The following is a 22,755-nucleotide window of genomic DNA, read 5'->3' as shown; positions in this document are numbered from 1 at the left end:
CTTAATTGTTCTACCCTCATAAACTATATGAGGATAACAAGTAAACAGTGTTTATCACTCAAAATAAAAAAAAAAAAAAAACTATTTTCAGATATTAAATAAACCAGTAGGAAGTTGATTTATAATTAAAAAACTTTCTTTTTTTTAAATAGATAAGTATTCTATATTTTATGTACTATGCTTTTTGTAGGTTAATATTTCGCTAATTTTCCAAGATGATGTTGTAGTGAAAAAAGTAGATATTTATTAATATTTTATTTTATTACTAGACTTTTATTTTAAACTCTTATCTTAGTAAGCTTATAAGAAAGTTTATTAAATTTAAAGAAATATCAAATAATTAATCCAAATCAGGCGATATAAATATATTTGGCTATTATATTTCCTAGTTTTTTATTACTTACCCTTCCTATTTTTCATGCTAGATAAAAACGTTTTTACGAACCTATTTTTCATTTTAATCTCCTTTTCTCTTATTTAACTAACGAAATACAAAGAAAATGACATTAAATTTTACGGGTTTTATGCTCTTACCATAATGGTAATAGTGGACAGAGCATAAAATCCGTAAAATTATATGGAATAATTTACTTTTTTTTACTTTGCTTTTTTAAAAGGAATACTTTTGTTTATATTTCCCAATTATTATTAATATAAATTTATTTATCAAATCACTAAGTTCTTTATTTATTTTACGCGATAAGAAATTATAATAATGATTAATATTCATATGATATATTATAACAGTTTTAAAATGTTTATATAAAAATAAGAAAACAAAAATTTAGTTAAGACATAAGTTTACAATACCAAAATCTAAATTAATATTTTTTTTTTTTTTAATTAATAAAACATTTCACGATTAGATTAATAGTAAACATTACGAAAAAAATATGACGGTCAACACTAAGGACTATTAAACTAGTGAACCCAGTAATGTTTCGCTACCACAGTTTTTTTTGGCTTTTTTCTTTTTTTTTAACCTCTGGGACCACCGTTAGGTATTGCTTCAGAGGATGAGTATGAAATGCCATGCGTGACCGGGATTCGAATCCGGGACCTTCGGATAAAAGGCCGAGACGCTACCACTTGCGCCTTCGAGGCCGACATGTTTACCTCAGTTTAAACCACATCAATCTCACTACTATATAAATCGTAAATAAAAAATAAACGTAAAGATAAGTTATCTAAAACTTCTTTTACTAAATTTATTGTGGTTGTATATATCGAGAGGTATCTCTATATCGATTGTCATTGTCTATATCTATCGTTGTCTATATCAATATCGACTGCCTCAGGCTATGTGATTAAATATTACGGAACTAATATATAGACTTTTAAACTATTCGAATTTCATATCGGTGTTAACATGTAAACAGTCCCGGGACAAATAATAATAAATTGTGAAATTTTAAGCGAAATCGTTTAAGTCGTTTTTGAGTTATTAGGACATACACAAAAAGAAGATTGTCTTATTTATATAAATTAAAAAAAAAAAAATCTTGCTGAAATTTAAACGAACCATGATCATAAATCTGGAAATTTTTAAATTTTATTTTTTTATATGTTTAGATAATTTAAAAAAAATTGTTATGTTTATGTAATGTGAACCTCTATTAAAAGAAGACGTAACGGGTAGGGGTGGGGGTTGAGAAACTCAAGATAAATAAATTCATTTTAATTTGCCTAAAGATTAATGTAATGATTAAAAAGATATAATGAAAGAAAATCATTTACTAAAGAAGTTTAGGAAAATTAATTTTTTTTTAAATTTATATACAAAATAACCTTGATCAATTTACCTTTAATTATCGGAGGAAAGACCTTTCAATATTTATATTTTTCTGTTATACAATTAATCGTTGTTTTTGTACATACTAAAATAATAATGCTGGCATCCACATTAAAAGGTTTTTAATACCTTTTAAATAAGTTGTTAACTGACCTAACTACATAATAAAAATTTGATCTGTAGAGTTATACGAGTAATTAATTATTATTTTATTCATTCTGCTAAATGTTTTTTATTCACCTAATATTAATACAAAGAAACCTTTCTTGATAGTTAATCCTATCAAATAAACATCGCTTTTATTGGCCAAATTTTTCTGAATAGTATTTTGAAGATAATAATTTTAATTTAATTGCATCTATGTTACTCGTACACTGTTTTAAATATGCAGAAGGAAATCAAACGTATGATTTATCCATTATTGGTGTTTTTGACCAAGTTAAGAAAAAAAGTTATTTTGCAATGACCAAGTTATTTTCAATGAAATAAATATTAATCATTATGTAATTTATAGTCACCGAATTATGTTATTTTTTAATTGATAAAGTATGCATGTTATACTATGCAGATAATTATAAAGTTATCTGCACGTAATTATGAATAAATAATTTTATTACCTATTTAAATGTACCTATTAAAATATACACATACATACATTTATATCACACACTTAAAGAGAAATTGTTATTTGTGATTTTTTTTTAATGCTCTCATTAATCAGTCTTTTCTACCGTAAAATACGGGTTAAATACCGCACTCGTCATCAGTTTTTATTTATCAATTAATGACATTTTTATATCTAATTTTATTTTGTAAGATATTTAGTGTTATAATTAATTATGAATTACCAGAAACTACTGCGATAAAAGTTTTCAGGTTAAAATTTAATTTGTGAGTAGGGTTAACGTGTGTTAGCAATATTTCAGTATGAATATGACAATTCAACTTCTATTTATGACATTCTGTCTATTAAGAATAGTCATAATAATTAGAATTTTGTGACAAATTGAAGTTACCAGAAACTACTGCGATAAAAGTTTTCAGGTTAAAATTTAATTTGTAAGTAGGGTTAACGTGTGTTAGCAATATTTCAGTATGAATATGACAATTCAACTTCTATTTATGACATTCTGTCTATTAAGAATAGTCATAATAATTAGAATTTTGTGACAAATTGAAGTAAATGTAAAGTAATTATTATTAAACGTTGGCATGATTTTTGGTGAGATATTTAAATTAATTTTCGGTTGTCGTTTATCAATTTTATTGTAATACGTTAATTTACGAATAATCTTAATTTTCTTTGTAACAACCATCTTAACAAAATGTTTCATATTAGGTGTACTTTGAAAACTTAAGCTCATTTATTACAGATAACTAAATATCTCTAAATGGTTGAATAAATTTTTGTAATATTAAGTATTTTTTCTGTAACTTTTTTAGCTTTTGGATTTTTAAATTTTATACAATAGTGTAATATGATCTAAAACAAGAATTTTATATTATTTTTCTCGTGTCAGTGAAATTTTTTATCGAGTATAAGTTTGTTTCTACTGAAAATGAACCTTTTTATTCATTTTTTGGAAATACTAGTGTCAGATACTAAGAAAAAACTTGCCAAAATTATGTATATAAGGTTAAACATTCCATTACAATATTTTTGACGTGTTGTATTTTAGGTATACCTATATAATTGTTCAAATTTACATACATATAGAAATAAAAATTTTATTATTATTTTATCCTACCTTCTTTACTGTCAGTTATATTACAATTGCAGGTGGCAAAAACCGCTAATAATATTAGCAGAATGCCCCTTCCGTTCAAGTACATGATCCGCTTGCGACTAGGTATGTTCGCGCGCGATCCGTTGTCACTCTTCCCCACCTCACCGCATATCACGCACTAAACTGACTGACTAGACTATATAATACGGTGCTATGACAAAACACTTCAATACTACACCTCTCTCGATCACTCATTTGTCACCCCACCGCTTTCTTAATAACTCTAATTTTATTCTACCTGCAGTCACTATACTTATTTATTTTTCAACAATTTGTTCATTAAATTAGTAGAGTTTTATTTAAAAATCATTTTTAATGATTTTTTCCCTAACAATTACATAAAACTGAAATAATTATCACTTTTAACATTACAGAAATAAAAATAAAAACTTCGATCAGAAGTTTTTTAATTCCAATTTCATTTGGAATTAAAATCAAAATTTTCTACTTTATAAAATGAATTTTATTTTTCAGTTAAAGTTTTAATCCTATGAAGAATTCTGCTTTATTTGTAACTGGTTTTTAACATTGCATTGCAATTCTTTATTTAAAAAAAAAATCGATCAGGAATTACGTTTGTTTTAAATAAACAGGCTCTTTTATCATAAAACAAAAATGGTTATTTTCATTAAAAATTTTCAATATTATTATTATTACACAAAAATTTCATAAAATGACAAATTATTCAACCACTGTTAATAAAATGATCTTTCAAAGAGTACTAATATTTTTAGGTTACCAATACGCGTATTCCATGTTTTTTTATAATTTTGTTTTATCATCTGTTCTAGATTTTCTACGTATTCTAAAAAATTCACATAATCTACATAAGATATATATTTGCAACGGCTGAATTTCATTCATATATAGTTTAACATCAATCATTGAAACCGAGATAGATGGAAACTTTTTGACTTTTTTTTGGGAACTGCATAGTTAATGGGGATTGCATATTTGTGGAACAGACAGAAAATTTGATAGGATACTACTGATTCATTCCCACTTTTGTTTTTCATCGGATCAAAAATTACTGATGATAACTTTCTCAGGTTTTGATAAGAGCTATCTTGATTTTAACTTTCCAATACAACCAATTGTTACGGATGGCGTGGTTTGGTTGATATAATTTATAGAATCCGTAACTAAAGTAAATAAATTCAAATAGAACAGAACCGTTCGAACTGCAATTATTTGAGTGTTACTTTTAACGCTGCTCCCGTTGCTGCTGCTGCTACTACTAGTGTAATTATTGGTTGTATATGTTATTACTTTCGCCTATTTTTCGTTAGTTGTAAACCGTTGATTCTTTAGTGTAGCATAGTTCTTTGCAGTTGTGTTTTTCTAAAATGCCTTATTCGATCGAGGAAAGTGTTGCTATAGTGGACGTTATTTCAGTTCTGCATCCTTTAATGAAGGTCGTCAAATATTCGGAAAAATTTCTAAATGCCAGAATATCAGAAAAGAGTAACAAACACGATTTTATTTAAAAATGACTTACAACTTGCCGATTTCAGACGCAAAACGAAATAGGCTCACCTTCCGTTAGGATTCTAGAGGCTATAGCCGATATTGAAAAAAGAATTTCTGTCAGTCTGAATGTTATCTATACGTGTGTTGTCACAACAAAGTAAAATACTTATCTTGCCGTAAGATTCTTCACGATTTAAATTTTAAATCATATCGTGTAATGAATATAGCAACAACTTAAGACAACAGACAAACCTAAGTGTCTTAATTATGTAACTGGCTTCCAAAAATATTGTAGGCAAATAACAACTTATGTATGTCCATCGCTGTATTTCAAGTGACATGGTTTCATTTATCCAAGCATGTTAATTTGCACATCAGGTATTGGATGATTGAAAATACTCACTAAATATTTGAGCGTCCACTTCACGATGAGAAAATCGGTTTATGGGATGCTGCTTCTAGTAATCATATAGTGGGACCAATATTTTGTGATTGGGTTATCAATACAGAATTTTTTAAGAATTCTATGTTGTTAACAGATCGTGAAAAAAGTTTAGCTTTTTCTAACAACGTGTAGAACATTAAACTATTCACTACCACGCGTTCAGGAGGCTTTTTACAGAAGAACGAACTGTCAGCAAAGGATGGTAACCTCGCGTTCCCCAAATTTATCTAGTTGTGATTTTTTTTGGATATATTTGAAAGATAGAGTTTTGAATCAAATCCCCATATATCGACGAATTGAAGGCGAACATTCTACAAGAAATCGAAGGCATTGACAATAAAGTTTTGCATCAGGTGACTCTCAGTATGATTGTTCGAGCAAAAACGTGTAACGCTACGCATTGCACTCATTTAGAAACTTTTTTTATAAAAATATGGTGAGTATGTAAACTTCTACCATTTACAGAATTTAATTTTTCATTTTTTACCTCATTTATAAAATGTTATGTATATTATCGCAATTTTGTTGTCTGGTTTGGTTTTAACTTGCTCACCCAGTATTTTGGTGCTAATTCGAACTTTTATATTCAACTACGTAGATGTTTACTTACATTAACTTACTAAGGCTGCTATTTAAGCTCACTTGGGCCTGATATTTGTTACATAAGCTGGACTGCCCGTAACTGTTTTATACATATTAGAAAATATGTCTTATAATGAGTTAAGGATTTTTTTTTCAATATTAATTTACCGATTTTGTCACTTTTTTCGTATGACTAATCCGTGTAAAGCAGTCTGAGTACAGAAGAAACTGATCAGAATTACTTTTTCTGAGTAAAATAATATTTAGTATTCAACCAGTTTCTGTGATGAACAGAATGTAAGTGTATTTTTAGGGCTGAATATTACTTATATTTTAACGGAAATATCAACCCCCACCTCAAAAAAATTGAAATATATATTTTTTGTTCTTGTGCTCTACCTCTCTTCGGTTTAAATATTTTTCAAAAATTTCTTGGAAGTTTATATTTCATATGAAGAAGCGCTATCAATAATGTCTAAACCTTTTTTAAATAAAAGACCTCGGACCTAAAATGCAGAAAAGTGTTATGAAACTTTTATTTTAGCTTTATTTAAGGGAAGTGTTAGATTTAGAGAAAACTTTACTTATGAAAATTTGTTAAGCTTACCCTGTAGGGTAAGCTTAACAAATATATTCATATGTATATGAATATTTTTAGAAAAATATTTTCTTAAAATTTAACCCTTCACTAAAAAAATATATATTCTATTTTTTCTCTTTTGATTTTTATATTAATCATTGGGAAAGTCATGCAATATTTGTCAAATTTTTCTAATTAAAATGCTTCTTACTAACACTGTTGTAAAAGTCAACGGTTTCAGTTTTTCTTTTACTTTTGAAATAAGAGTGCATAAAATTCATTCTCAGTTCATTCTGAGGCTACCATTTCTAATAAATAGATAAATGCACTAAGCGTGATTTATTCATAACTCATTTACCACAAAAATGAACGTTAAAATCTTTTGCTAAAAATCACATCGTATATTTTCAGACAAAGAAAACAAAAATGTGATATTTCAATATTTTTCCTACATTTAGAAAATATTTAGGTTCTATTTTCGAATTTCTATGATAAAATTTTCGGCTATAATTTTCGTCAATCAATGGTCAGATGATCTGACATACATTTGATAATCATCATAACAGCTTCAACTACGAAAAATTTACTAGAAAGTTTGATACAAGATTAATGCATCTATTATAAGAAGACAAGCTGATAATAACTAATTTATTTCAATTTTTCTCTATAGGTAAACGGTGTTATTTTACATAATTTCTGATCTCGCATAATTTAAAATCTCTACACCATATCTTTAGAATTAAGTAATTAAACAAGAGATCTTGTTTAGTAGGCCTAAACATTTAAAAAACATTTTTTTTTTAATTTTCACACTATTCTGTGGTTAATAACATAAACAATTATTTCTAATGGCAATATTAAGATATTATAGATGATATTAAGCAGTACCATTCATCATTATTCTAATTTTTTATTGAAGTTAAAAATTTACAATAGAAGATTTTTTCTCATTAAAAAATTTTAATGAGAAAAAATTAAATTATCTTTTTTAAATATATTTTACGTTAGCTTTCAGCTGTACGACATTATTGCATCTATACTTTCAGGTATTGTTATTTCAAGAAAAGGAATTTCAATTACAGCCACAGGAACGCATTCCGCCACTGATTTTTTATATTAAAAATAAAATTATACACGTCCTTTTGAATTCGAAATCGTAATTGAAAATCGTTTTTATAAAAAAAAAAGGTTTTATTACTTTTTTTTATTAGGATTTCTGTTCAAAACTGGATACAAAAAAATAAAAAGAGGTTAGACTTTTTGACAGCTTGTAATGATTTTATTGTTATTTAAGATTATAAAAATGTTTACCATCGGTAATATTCCAAATTATATTTACGTATTATTTTATTAGATGCCAATGCACATTTTTAACCAAAAATACTGTATCATCGAGAATGTGTTTTATTTCACAAAATTTCAAGCACAGTATGAAACAATTATATCTTGTAATTCGCTTAGTCTATAATTCTACGTAGTATATCTAATAAATAAATTTGAAAATTTGTGGCGGTACTGTCCGTTTACAACAGCATCATGCGAGATCCAAAATTGTTTTTAAGTTTTCAGGATACATCTATGTTATCTCAGGGAAGTTTTAAGCCGTAGATCAAGACCCTTGCTCCCTTGGGAATGAAGTTGTGAATTTTTCCTCGTAGACGACGACCTAATACTGTTTTTGATTTCGTTTTTCGAAGTAAAAATAATAAGATTATGTGTTTTATAACATATCCGATTTTCAGTTCTCTGCCCCTATCCCTTCCCGAGAAGTAGGGTATTCCAGGGTAATTGAAAGGGAAACCAAAAGTGATGTGTTTATCTATAACAGGAGCTTCTACGTCAGGAACGAGGAAAACATTGGAGGAAAGAGAGCTTTTCAGGGTTTAATTATTATTTATCAGTATTATTATCATAACCATGAGGATAACGAATACAGCAAGTCCTGGCTAGACGGAAAGGGCGAGCGAAGCGAGCCCTGACCGACTAGTTCTTTATAAAATCGTTAATACATATTTTAATTAAATTAAAGTATATAATTTTGATAAGAAAAGTTTTATTTACAATAAAGTCTTCTTTTTCCAATTATTTTATTAAAAAACTGTTGATTTAAAGTTTCATAACATTGGTGTGCGCTGATGAGTTTATAAGTTGACAGTAACTGTTTTTTGTTTACAATCTTGAAACGTGTTTCTCGTTTACTTAATGTTGCTGTTTAAAGGTTTATGCGGCATTTAATAATTTTATAACTTTTACTTTTCAAAACATAAATTGAGTATAATATTAATATTTTGATTGTTATTTTCTGTCACTTGTTCGTTTTTACGGCACGTATTAGAAAGGTTAGGTTTCACTGATTCTAAAAGATTTTAAAATCTTAATATAAATATAAAAAGTAATATTAATTAAAGTACGTAAGTATGTTTATTCCATATTTTTTCCTAAACCACAGGACCGATATCAACCAAACTTTGAACAATTATTAGTTACTAACTGAGTAAAACTACTATGGGTGTTAGACATTCCTATCTCATACACTTTGAAAGGGGGAGGGGCAAGAACGCTATTACATTATTACTACTATTTTCGAAAAAAATTACATTTTGGAATTTGTAGAACTTTCGAAACGTTTCTGCAACATCTTGAAGCATTCTAGATCATTCAGTAATATTAACTGAAACGTCGAGACCAATCTGGAATATTCGAAATATTTGCATAATATTCTAGAGCATTCCTGCAATACATGAGATCGCGAAAGCTTTTTATAAAAAGAAGTATAAGATAAAAGTATTAATTTAATTTTTTTTGTTCAAAAAAATAAAAATTAAATCAAATTAAAAAGTACTGTACATTTTTGTATGTAGTGTACTTTAGTGCTTGTATTAGTTATTGTAACGTATACTGTCTGAAAGTTTAAAATACGTCTTCTTTCTTCGGATTCCTGCAGTTTCATTTAAACCGTACTATCGCAGGATTTATGTCTGTTGTGGAAAGTTAGTGAAAACATTTTTATAAAAAATTTGATGTAGACACCATATGACCTCCTTGTACACCTATTAAATTACATAAACACATTTTTTTTTTAAATGAAAAGTACATAAAATTTTATTTCATTAATAATTTAGGTATTTTACAATTTTTTTATATTGCATTATAATTTATTGTACATGTTTTTACAATCAGAGATTAATAACTATTAACAAATCAATATATTTAAATTAAAAAAAAAAAGGAAATGAAGTCTGATTCGAACTGATGTGTCTTCCCTTTGTAAGATTTAAGTATTTCATAAATTAAAACTTTATTCGGTTATAACACTGGAACCGATGAAAATAAATACTACTTATGACATATCGTTGAAAAGCTTTCAGTGAGAGCTTATTACTGCAGTTAAAGAAAAAGTCCAAAATCCAAATGTTTTTTGTATTTGGGGTTTTTCGGACACTTTTGGTCCAGTCGATTGCAATCAAAAGGGGAGATGCACAACTAGATGTTACAACAGTCCAAAATCTAAAATTTGAACATCCTACGGCTAATCGTTTTTGAGTTATGCGAGATATATACGTATAGACGTCACGCCGAAATTAGTAAAAATGGATTCAGGGATGGTCAAAATGGATATTTCCGTTGAATACTGAAAGCAGAAATTTTTCGCGATCACAATACTTCCTTTACTTCGTACAAGGAGTAAAAAGAAATGGATGGGCCTATGAAGAAATTATGACCCCGAGTAAAGCTAATTTGTAATCGAATATGTTTACGATTTGAAAATCGAATATGTTAATGAATTGTACTGTTCATAGTAACACTTGTTTCCGTCAATACTCTAAATGAATAAAACATTATACGTAATAAATAATAAGGCAATTCTTTAACAAACGGTATCGACCTCGGATTATTTCATAATTATACACAATACAGATTATTTTATATGACGAGTATCACATTAATAATATCAGTTGGGTTGAGTCCCACTAACATTTTACTATAGAAATTATTCTAATGAAAACAAAATTTAAATTCTTAAAATAGATATTCCTTTGTTATAATTAAGACGTGTTTAATACCAAATTTAAGTATATATCACAACTTTTAAAAATGTTTACTATGACCAAAGATATTATTTTTGATCAAGCATGTGGACGAGCTATATGAACAATTTTGACAACATACATGCTCATATATTGCACATTTGGTTATTTAAAATTTTCCATATTTATTACCTTCTTCTGTAACCCCTAATTATTTATCTTATTTTCAAACAGAATGTTTGCTAGAACCTTGGGAACTATCAGAGCTTAGGTGTAAGGTAACAGTATGAATGGCATAGAAATAAAGGATACTCTTGTGTGTGTGTGTGTGTGTGTGTGTGTGTGTGTGTGTGTGTGTGTTTGTATATCCGTTATCTTTTTATGTAATCAGTTATCTATTAACGAAATATATATACATACATGTACGTTTCATATAGATTCCACTGACACACTTGTTAGACAAAATTACAGTTGATAATTTGACCTTATGGATTACGCCAAATCATAGAAAGATTAGATATCAAAATGTTTGGTGTTCCTTTAGCCATTCTTTGTAATAGACTGCACAGTTAGTACATATACTATGAGAAGCCCATTTATTTGCCTCGATCATCTAATCTTACATACAAAGTACAATTGATAACTGTTTTTAATTAAATATTTCATTTTTTTTTAATAAAATATCACAGTAAACTAACCACGTACATAACAAAAAGTATCAACACCATTTATATAATTAAGAGACACTGAAAGCTTCTGCTCTTTATTCATAGTAATTGTTCTGAATTTTTCTTCTGAATTACCATTTTAGTCTGAATAAAGAGGTACTATTAAAAATAGTATCAAATCATTTTAAATATAAAAAAAGTTTCAAACTTATTTTTGGACACCCACTGGAAAGGGTATGATGTCACGTATGTGGATGACCCATTGCTTTAAAATTTTCAGCATACATTCGTGTTATCTCAGAGAAGATTTTAAGCCATAGATTGAAACCCTAGCTCCTTGGAGGTGAAGTCTCCCTTGTCAAAATTCCGTGAGCCCACCATAGTGGTTAACTTGTCACAAATCAGTTGTTTAACGCCTGATTTTCGAAGTCAAAGATTCTGAAGTTCAAATTCTAGTAAACGTTGGTTGTATTTATATGAATTTGAATACTAGACAGTGGATGCTGGAGTAATTTGGTGGTTGGGATTCAATTAACCACACATCTCAGGAATGGTCAACCTGAGTCCGTACAAGATTAAACCTCATTTACATGTCATCCCTACGTTATTGGGTCGTTGAGGGTTGATTATTGTTCACTAGTTGAACAGATAACAGCATACCATTAAGAAAAATATAAATAGATAAAAGTCTGTGTACTTTAGTTACTATTATTCTGCCTTTTGAAATTTAGTTTCTTTTTTAGTTATTTGTTAAGTCTATATATTTTAATTGTTATTCATCAGTATTGTTTTCACAGTCATGAAGACAACATGACCTACAACTGTGGTCCTAGCTAGATGAGAAGAAAATAGCCCGGCTAGAAATATATATAATATACATATTAATAATAAAAAACGTTAATTTTGAAATTTAAATTCAAGGATAATAAAAAAATTCTAATTTAAGGTTCGTTTTCAGCTCTAAAAACATATTAACTGCATCTATTATACGCTAAGGAATAAATGTTATGTTTATCTGTATGACATATGAATCCATATTGATTCTTTTTGATTTAGGTAGGATCAGGAGGCCTGGCCGAAATGCAATTCAGCATTACGATAATTATGCAACTTCTCAACTCAGAACGCATCATAAATATGCAAACTGTACAGATCCCGGAATACTCATACCGGGCATGAGCATAAGCATATCTAATCTGCAGTACCAAAAGGAAGAAAGGAGGATCAAAGGTAAAGAAAAGGGAAGGTGAATGAGAAAAGATGATCTATATAAGCAGGAACAATACAAAAAAAATAAGCCGTTCAGCAAAAAGCTGTTACCGGGGAGATGGTTCTCATTTAAACATAGTCGCTCAGAGGATCGCAGTATTTTGACCTAGATAAAAGCAGCCCAGTATTGATCAGTGTTTTAATATGCTTTATAGAGAATTAATTTTCGTCTAGAAATCAAAGAATCCTCAAGAATAGGTACAGTATTATAAAGAAACAACTTCACCCATCCACAGAATTTAGTGAGCGGTAGAAGTAACCAATTTAATATAAAAAAAATCATCAACGCATCCAAATTGATGTTTGCAAATCATTTTGTTTAGTATAGATATCTATTGCTTTTCTTCATTTAAGGTTTTCTGGTTTGATACTTTTAAAATACTAATCAACATATCTCTATCCCTATTACCAGGTGGAGCATAATCTGAAATTTTATATTGCTTTAGAGATACATAGGTTCAATTACCGGAACAAAGAAAGCAAACTTAGGCCTAAGTAAAACTTTATTGTGTGCTAAAGATGCAAAATTTGTGGCAAAAACAAAACTAAAAAAGTATAGTAAAATGAGTGCTTTTTTAATTATTTAAACAAGAAATAATTTATTTATATACCATGAAGACAGACAGCTCATACAGCTCTGCTGTATAAATGTATTTATAAGTCTGCATAGATTATAATTTTATTTTTAAACTAGTGAAATCATTAACTCAGATCTGTCACCGTGATTTAAGGAACGACCCATTTTCAGGGTTAGATAAGATATAAATTTATCTCAAGAAAAAATAAGTGAGGGGAAATAGGTTGTGAGGGTAAACCAAGTTGAGATTTTTAGAAGTTTATAATTGTTTTAAGTAACTTTAGGTTTGCCTTTTTTTATGAATACCTAAAATTATTTTTGTACAACTGTTTGTATTTTTTTATTTTATTCTACACATACTGAGATTGCCACACTATATATGTATACTTCCTGAATGTTTACTAATAAAAATCAAAACGGCTATTTAGCAAATTTTTTTACAGCATTTTCATTTTCTAGTGTATTATTTTACCAATAAGTAAATCCTTTATTTTTTTAACACCTCTGATAAATGATCAAAATAACTATTTATTATTTTACAGTAATTAAATGAAAAAAAATCACCTGTGTTTTATTTTATGTGTACTTATAATATTTGTGCTTTTTCTTTTTCATAAAATTGAAATTCTCAGAGATACATATTTTTGAAAAAAAATGAATATTCATAAATGTTATTGATAATGAATAAGTTCTTCTAAAGAAAAAATCAAACCTTAAACTTGACAATGAAAAGAAGTTAATTATAATCAGATTTGTATAGATGCAGAAGCAAGGACAATTTTTTTTACATAACAATACTTTACTGGAATAATGAGAAAAATATGTATAATAATTTAAAAAATAGGTTACAGAATCTGACATACTTAACTAACATAAAATAATTACATATTTAATGATCATTGTGTATATAATCTGATTCTACAATTAATGTTTCTGAATGTTGTTAGAACATACTAAATTTCATGTAATCAATAACTGACAAGAGACTAATTATTTTTAATAATAACCGTGAATGAAAATCTGTGTAATAACTAGTCGTAAAAGTTTTGTTTTGTTCATTTTAGTTTTAACATACAGATCTGTTTTATTCTAATATGTGTAACCAAAACTTACATTAATTTTACATATTTGGAAGGTATTATTTTGCATTTCTATTCATGCATATGTAATAAATCTTCATCCTGTTTTTGTTGTTAACATATGCATGGTTTTAATGCTATGTGTTTGTGAGAAAGCACATGAAATTACTTCATAACATTATGAATTTTTTTTTTATGTTAAACTGATAAAGAATATATACTTAGCAAATATATAAAAATCAATTAACAATCTGAATTAACAGTATATTATACTGGAACAGTTATAATTTATAATTTCTTTTAAGGCAATAAATAAATATTTATCCTAAAAAAATTACAACAAAACTTTTAAAGAACGTGAATATTTTCTTTGTCAATCATTTTTGTTTTTCTATTTTAGATGCCTGTAAATTAATGAAATTTTATTAATCACATCAGAACATTTATATCTGAAATTATTAATTTCATTATATAAGAATTTTTTTTTGGTTTGGCCACTATGGACCGTGTTACAACTTTTATTCCATCTTATTTTGATGTTTTCCCTTTTTCTAACACTTATTCATCATTTTACCGTGCTTTTTTTTTCTTTCATACCGCTGGATCTTATTTGGTTTTTTTTTATTTTAGCTTTAAAACCTTCTAATTTTTAAGATTTTTCCTTCAAAAGTTTCCCTGTACTGTATTGTCTCTTCAGAGATCTGTTTTTCTTTCAAATTTTTTCTGGGTTCTAAAAATCAAGGTAATTAAGTTTTTCTGCTTTTAAAGATTGCGAATATTATCTTTGTCAATCAATTTTTGTTCTTCTATTTTAGATGCCTGTAAAACATTAACCTTATCATTGATTTTCAAATCAGAAAGTTTTTTTGTTATTTTAGTATATTTCAAAATTATTTTTATTCTCCAGGTTTCGTTCTCTTTGTGAATCCTACTTTTTTAAATTACGTTTTTCTTTGTAATTACTTTATTTCTTTTTTATTATTTAGATTTTAACATTTCATGTGTAAAAATTTATAAAAAAGAGTGTTACAAATTGCCAAAAACCCTCTCATGTTAAGGTCGATCTTTGCTTAATAAATTATGTCAAGAACCAGAACCAGAAATGGTTATAGCTCAGAAATAGCTACAGGGGTTCACTTATTTTTATAATATACTTAATATTATTCATAGGAGTAAAACACAAGACTTTGACAACTTATTCATACAGATTAAACAAAAAGGCGTTTTTGTGATAATTTTCAAATCTACCACTTTCAAAATATTTGTCTTAATAGTTTCTAGTGACTAAAACATGTTGCTTAAAATTACCAATTAATAGTATTTCTCATAGAGATTACTAGGTGACCTTAAAAAGTGTATTTTTATTTTGGGAGCATGAGGAGGCAGTGTTTATAATGGATGCACTGTTTTAAAACATAAAGGGATGTAATAATTGTTTGTTTATTTTACCTCTCTGTCATATTATGGGTATAACGCACTAACCCTGGTTTAAATTCATATCTAATTAGAAAAAAGTCAACCACCTCAAATACCAGTGATAAATAAAATTCAGTTTCTTTTCCTTTTAATTACTACACAATAGGCCCTGTGGTGAACAGACTATTTCAGTTGCTGAGTAACAGTTTGTTAAATGATAAATTAAGGTATTGAGAAACCAAGTAATTTCTCACTTTCCTCAGTAATCCTGTTATGGAAAGCTTGTAATTCTTAGATGCCTACAATTCTTGAGAAGATTATGCCATTTTATAGAAGTAATGTGATATACTAAACAAATAGATCTTTATTCTGATCGGTGCATAAAAATACATTATACAGATCAAGTCAATAAAAGATAAATTACAAGAATAAAAAATAAATTGTAAGACAAAGAATTGATATTTTTTAAAGTTCAAATTGATTATTTAACTACAAATACATGAAATAATATTAAGGAATATACAGATAAATATAAAATTAATTTACAATTCAGAAGTTGAAAATTATTTTGCGCACATTTTATGTTCATGTTGAATGGGATGTAAATAAGTTTTTTTGTTTGTTTTTTTTAGTTATATATTTAAAAATCCATCAACAGATTGTCGTTTCTGTAAAAGAAAATTTTTTAATTCTATTTTTAATAAACTGGTGGAAAGATTTTTCAGATGGTTCGGCAATTTATTAAAAATGGAATGTGAGCATAATAATAAAGTTCTTTCTTGTAAGCCAAAGTATTGTGTGGAGCTCAACATGGTGGTCATGACCACCACAGGAGTCGTAGTAATATGAAACAGAGGTCACGAAATTAGCTTAAAACTTTACACATAAACAATAATGAAATCATTACAAGAAAAAAAAATCATTTATTATAAAATTTTACTTACTCGTAGCATAGTTTAGCAAACAGCCTGTCTTGTATGGGTTGACTTTTAATAAATATAATATATATATATATTTTATATATAAATTTTTTCTATCTATATAAACAAAATGGAGTAATTTTATCTGTAAATGGGAAAATATAAAAGTTGCCTAAAACTGATATCTTTTTAATCAATTTGACCATGAAGATAAATATCCTACCCTACGAAAGGACATTTGTATGTGTGTGTTTGTCCCTCTTAGCTTAGCATATAAAACACCAGTAGTCTAAGTGATGTCATTCCGCACAATATAAGTAATAATGTGCTCAGATAACAGGCACGGGAATGTATCAGTCACTAGCAGAAAATCCCGATTTGTTAGTATATGTCTCCTGGTGATCAGGTGTATACTTGTTATATTATTACATGTTTAATTATTTATTATTATTACCTCTAATAGATAGATATTTATTTAATTGATATATACACAAAATATATAAAAAATATTTTATTTTATTTATGGGATTGTTTTTTTTTTTTGTAAAATAATGAAGTATAACAAAAAATAAATTACTGAAATTAATCATATTACAACTGGAAAACTGTTTCTTCTGACCATCCTTTTCTGATTTCATTTAATTTTCATATTCATTATTCATCAAATTTCAATTTTAATTTAAAAAGGAACTGCTAATACGTTTTATTATTACTTTCTTTCTTTTTCCTGTTTAGCCTCCGGTAACTACCGTTTAGATAATTCTTCAGAGGATGAATGAGGATGATATGTATGAGTGCGAATGAAGTGTAGTCTTGTACATTCTCAGTTCGACCATACCTGAGATGTGTGGTTAATTGAAACCCAACCACCAAAGAACACCGGTATCCACGATCTAGTATTCAAGTCCGTGTAAACATAGCTGGCTTTACTAGGACTTGAACGCTGGAACTCTCGACTTCCAAATCAGCTGATTTGGGAAGACGCGTTTACCACTAGACCAACCCGGTGGGTTGTTTTATTATTACTACTGATGTTTTAATTCACCTTATAAATTTGTGTTTTCTATTATTATTTAATATTGAATTTGTATTAATTTTAAATTTATTTTTACAGTTCTATTTAGAGCCCATTGTAAACTACTATGACTGAATTATGTGGTTTTTCTTTTAAGGAAATCTTATGCTAATATCGTTAAATATCAACTTTTCTTTAAGAAGTAATAATGTGTTTTTTTTTTTTTGGTTACAAAACTTTTTTTTTTACTAAGTGTATGAAATCAAAAATGCTAATTAATATTATCTCTGAAATTAAGTAAAAGAAGCAGTAGCTTGAAAAATGACCAATAACTGAAAATCGATGATACAAATTTTCCACACTGGGCAATAAGAACCAGTAAAGTGTATTTTAGTTCTTGGGATGAAGAGGTAATCAATTTTGGACACCTAATAATCCCATTCTGAGATACTACCCGCCCAGGCAACCCACCTGGAGGGCCTAGCTGCGGAGGGTGTGCCTCCCTCCTGGCACACCAGGAGAAGCTAGTACAAAACTATATTTATGAAGATAAATCATATGGAAAACTATATATAAGTTTTCAAATATTGTAAGGAGGTTTTTAAAAATTCTATGACTCTGTTGTGATTTTTATTAGCATCATCATCAATGAATGAAATAATTGCTTTTTAATGACATTTCTTTTTTACTTGAAAACAGTGACAGAAAAAATAAAATAATAATAAAGAAGTGACAATAGTAGAATAAATTGAACAATAATTTAATTTTTGTGTCTGATAACATAACAATGAAATGTATTTTTTAAATTATTATTTTTTTCTTCACAATAAACATATTTTTCTCTAATTAGTAATCAGTACAAGATTACATCCGGACTGATGAAAAGAGAAATTGACAATTTTGTTATTATTTTTTTTTCTTTAATATGGATTGTATAATAAAAACTGAAGTTTAAATATTACAAAAATATAAAATTAAATTAGATTTGAATAATTAATATTAAATTCATGAAAACTTAAATAAATATTAAAAAATAACTTTATTCAGTATTATTCATTTTTATTATTATTAACTTATTTTTTAAATTTTCATTCTAATTTCCATTTGCTTTACATAATAATTTCAGGGAATTTTTTTTTGTGATTGATGAATTAGAGTGGAGTTTAACTTGGAAAAGTTTCTTTGTATTGAAATTTCTAATATACATTACAAAGCACTTGTATCTCTTTTCGTAGTAACCATATCTGTCTCTTTAAAAGATCTTTTGAAATCTCTTCTAAAATCTTTGCAAAAATGATAGATTATTTTTCTTTTTCCTTTATTTAATAGTGTTTAAAAACTGACTTCCAAACAAACCATTCAAATAATCTCCATAAATTGAGTACCAAAGTAAGTAAATTCATCAACCTTACATATTGAATAAAGGTAGAAAAACAAAATGACATTTTAAAGCTGTTTTTATGATAATTTGTACTTTAGTATATCTTTTCAGCAATTTTTTATATATATATATATATATATATATATAGTCATGCAAGTCAAACTCAAATAGCTGAAATAAATGATCAAAGATTAACTGATGAAATCCATAATTAATGTACTAATTTAGAAAAGTAGCTTATATTCTGCAAGTGATTTCCCTAGAAAAGAAGTTTTAAAAAAACAAAATATTGATGTTTCTATGTTCTAGCTTTAAGGTGTCATTAGTTTTTAGATATTATATTGTTTTATTAAAACTGTAAATAAGCAGAAGTTATGTGATGCCAGTGTACATTAGTATTTAGAAAATCCATTGTTTTTAGATTAAAAAAAAAAACAAAACCTATTTGTATGTTTATTCTTATAAAAAAGCTTTTCATATCTGTATAGGAATGAGACTACCAGCTATAATTTTATTTAATCAACAAGAAGAAGATGCAAAAAAGTAAAAATGTTGCATCTTTAATGCTAAAATATTAAAAACCTTGTTCTCTATTAATCGAATTTAATTAAAATCAGTGGAGTGATACAACTTCGTCATTCATCTGGAGGTCCTGGGTCCAAATTATGGTTTGGGATGGCATTTAACCACAGTTCAAGCTTCTGTGGTGAATTAATTCATCAATGAAAAAAAATCACTAATTGATCTATAATTCCTGCAATTTTTTAACTGATGTTTCGTTCTTTTTTTTGTAAAAAATAATTTAAAAATATTTAATTAAAAAAGATTTATTTATTATTAAACATAAACATAGTTTTTGTATTTTAAGAGTTTTCTGCCAATAGTTAATCAGGATTGTTTACTTCTAACCATAAATTACCAAATAACTTAATAAGCTTATATAACCTATGAATAGTAAGACAAAATTGGTGATTCAGTGCATTATATCTATCTACACTCAGTAATCTATTAGGTATGGTAAACAGGGGGCATTATTTAAAACATTAATCTGCTTCAAAATGAATACTCTCTGAAATTATAAGTTTGAGTTCTGCACTAGCTAATTATTAGGGCATTTAAGAGACTGTTAATTTTAATAAATAAACATTATTTATCTGAGATGTTAAGTTATTTGTTAGTGACATTGTAAATAATGTTTCATCATATTTTACAGGTGTATGTATTTACATTCCTGTTGACTAAGAAAACCATATGTTTTTCTGAATATGACATCTATTGTTGTTGTTTACTCTACATGATAAATACCAATACATATTCCTATTACTAGAGAATGTTATATTATTTCATTGTTACAATATATGTTATTAGAGAATATGTTAATTATTTACAAAAAGGTGAATATAATATAATAAATATTAAATGTGATTAATATTGAATGAATATGAATATCTCATTTGTATATATATATATATATATTATTATTATTATTATTATTATTATTATTAAAATAAAATCTTGCATCAAAATTCAATCACAACCTTGTGGTTAGTAACTGTCCCATTCATGAATAACATTTCTATAAAATAGTGGCTTAAGAACACTGCTGAACTGAGAAGTACTGGTTATAAATGGTAAACCATTATCAGTCACAGAATCTAAACCCTGTGTTAGATTCCAGATCTTGGAGATGAATTGGTAGCATGTTCAACTTTCAAACAGAAGGTTCTGGGTTCAAATCCTAGTAATATTTGGAACTTTTCATATGCTACAAAATTCATTTCTCATCCTTGCAAAAAACTGATGGTAATTGGACAATCAGTCTTTTTAGAATAAAAAATAGACTCTCTTATTTACTTATATCACATTTATAACAATAAAATGGAGATGTTAATGGAGTTGTATTTGGTACCATAGGTAAATTTATTTAAAATATAATGAGACACTTATGGAGTATAGTGTTGTCAAGTTAAATAGTTGGTTGCATGGTAATGACCCACAGGGCAAGCAATATCCATTACTAGATCTGTTCATGTTCTATATAATATTGCGATATACATCATATTCAATTTAATTTTATCAATCCAGTGTAAAAATTTGTGTGCATTATTACTTACAAAATGACATATAATCTTTTCATAGATTGTTGTACACTGGAATTACTGTCTCAATTAAACAACAATTGATAATGTTTTTGTAATAATTGTTATTTAAATAAAAATGTTACATCGATTCATTAACACATGATTCCATGGTTTAAAGAAAAATTGCTGACTGCACCGCCCTGATAAACCTTGTTCAACTCCTTATTGGTGAAGGAGAGATCATAAAACAGATGATTAATTCTTCATTACTATTTTGCAAACAATCTGTTGTCCATATCTTTACCTTAATATTTTTTATAGTTTTCAGTACATATTTTTACAGCTTTCACTTATGAATTGCCTGATGCTATCCTATTTAGATATCTCATAATTCAGAAAAGAGTATATCAGAAAAGGGTTTTTCACAGGAATTTAATTTGTACCAATAATGTACCCCAATATTTGAACCTTATTCCTTTTGCAATTTCTTCAATTCTATAATTTGTATAGTTGCACTTGAATCACATGAATTTGTTTTTCTTATTCTGTAAATTTTTTATTTCTTCTAAAATTCCAGATATTTTTGTCTTTAAACTTCTACCTTATCTTCAGACAACTTCTTTATATCATTTTATTCTATAATGTGAAAGCCACAACATCTTCTTTCATATTGAGATAATTCTCTTAGATTTTCAATAACAATACTAACTTTTCTAAATAATTAAATAGTAACTAATCTTCAAATTATTTTTCAAAGAAATTGAGTTTTCACTACAATTTTATTCCACCAATCTGCAGTACTTGTTTTTGTACAGGAATGAGAGGTTAGTTTATTTTTACAAAATTTTTACTATTAACATGAAACAATGCAAAATGACTATAATGAATATGAGCTGTCATACCATAGCTTAAGCCATCTTATGGAACTTGCCAATTTCTTGTGATGGCTTTATCCTTCTTAACCTTTTTGCAGTTACAAATTAGTCATAATTCATGTACATGTAATATATTCCATTTTTGCATAACTTCATTCATCTTTAGCCTTATTTCATTATACTTATTCAAGAGGCGACTTTTATTCCCATGACTTTTAGAAACAAATACAGTTTCTTGAAGAAGTATATACAAAGTGTTAAGTAAGTTTTGTCACTTTCTTCATTCAATGCAATAAACAACATATTCAAATAAGCCAGAACATTATCGGTGAAAAATTAAAGAAAATGACATCTCATTATAATTGTAAAATAATTGTACTATCATTGGAACTTGACTTTATTTGGCCTTCTTTTATTTAAATATGGTATGAAATCATAATTCTTTTACAGTAAATAGTATTTCCCAATACTCCAAATATTACATTGGTTTCTTTGATTGGTGTAAATAAACTACATTTTATTTATTTCTTTTTGATAAGTATACTGAAAACAGTCCCATTCTTCTCACTCTTTCTAAACATTTTCTTTTCTTAAATGAGGTAGCCATTGTCAGTGACTTACAAACTTCTACAAATAAAAATGTGATATGATATTTACGGAGGATAAGAAAATTAAAATAACATTCAACAAATACAGTAAGAAAATAGAATTTTTGATGAAGAGAAAAAAAATCAGAAACAAGTTTGTAATTTACTACTGATTATGCTTTTAAATAAATTTTGATATCATC

General features: G+C 27.2%; 1 protein-coding gene across 7 annotated transcripts in view; it reads right to left on the bottom strand.

Moving 5' to 3' along the window:
• The window catches only part of LOC142320588 (sodium/potassium/calcium exchanger 5-like), a 180,507-nt gene extending 176,754 nt beyond the window's left edge, over positions 1 to 3,753 (bottom strand). For 4 of the 7 annotated variants that reach the window (XM_075358553.1, XM_075358556.1, XM_075358552.1 and 1 more), the window contains exon 1: positions 3,541 to 3,752. In XM_075358553.1, coding sequence (XP_075214668.1) covers positions 3,541 to 3,625 — 85 coding nt within the window. In that variant the 5' untranslated portion in view covers positions 3,626 to 3,752. Of the gene's footprint in view, positions 1 to 3,540 lie in introns of all 7 variants that reach the window. The other 3 variants (XM_075358550.1, XM_075358549.1, XM_075358551.1) reach the window with 3 other exon arrangements.
• Positions 3,754 to 22,755: the final 19,002 nt, after the last annotated feature.

Source organism: Lycorma delicatula, chromosome 2 (genome assembly GCF_047948215.1).
Source record: "Lycorma delicatula isolate Av1 chromosome 2, ASM4794821v1, whole genome shotgun sequence".
In the NCBI taxonomy this organism is placed as follows: domain Eukaryota; kingdom Metazoa; phylum Arthropoda; class Insecta; order Hemiptera; family Fulgoridae; genus Lycorma; species Lycorma delicatula.
Note: the sequence above shows the minus strand (reverse complement) of the source record. Positions and strands in the feature narration are given on the sequence as shown.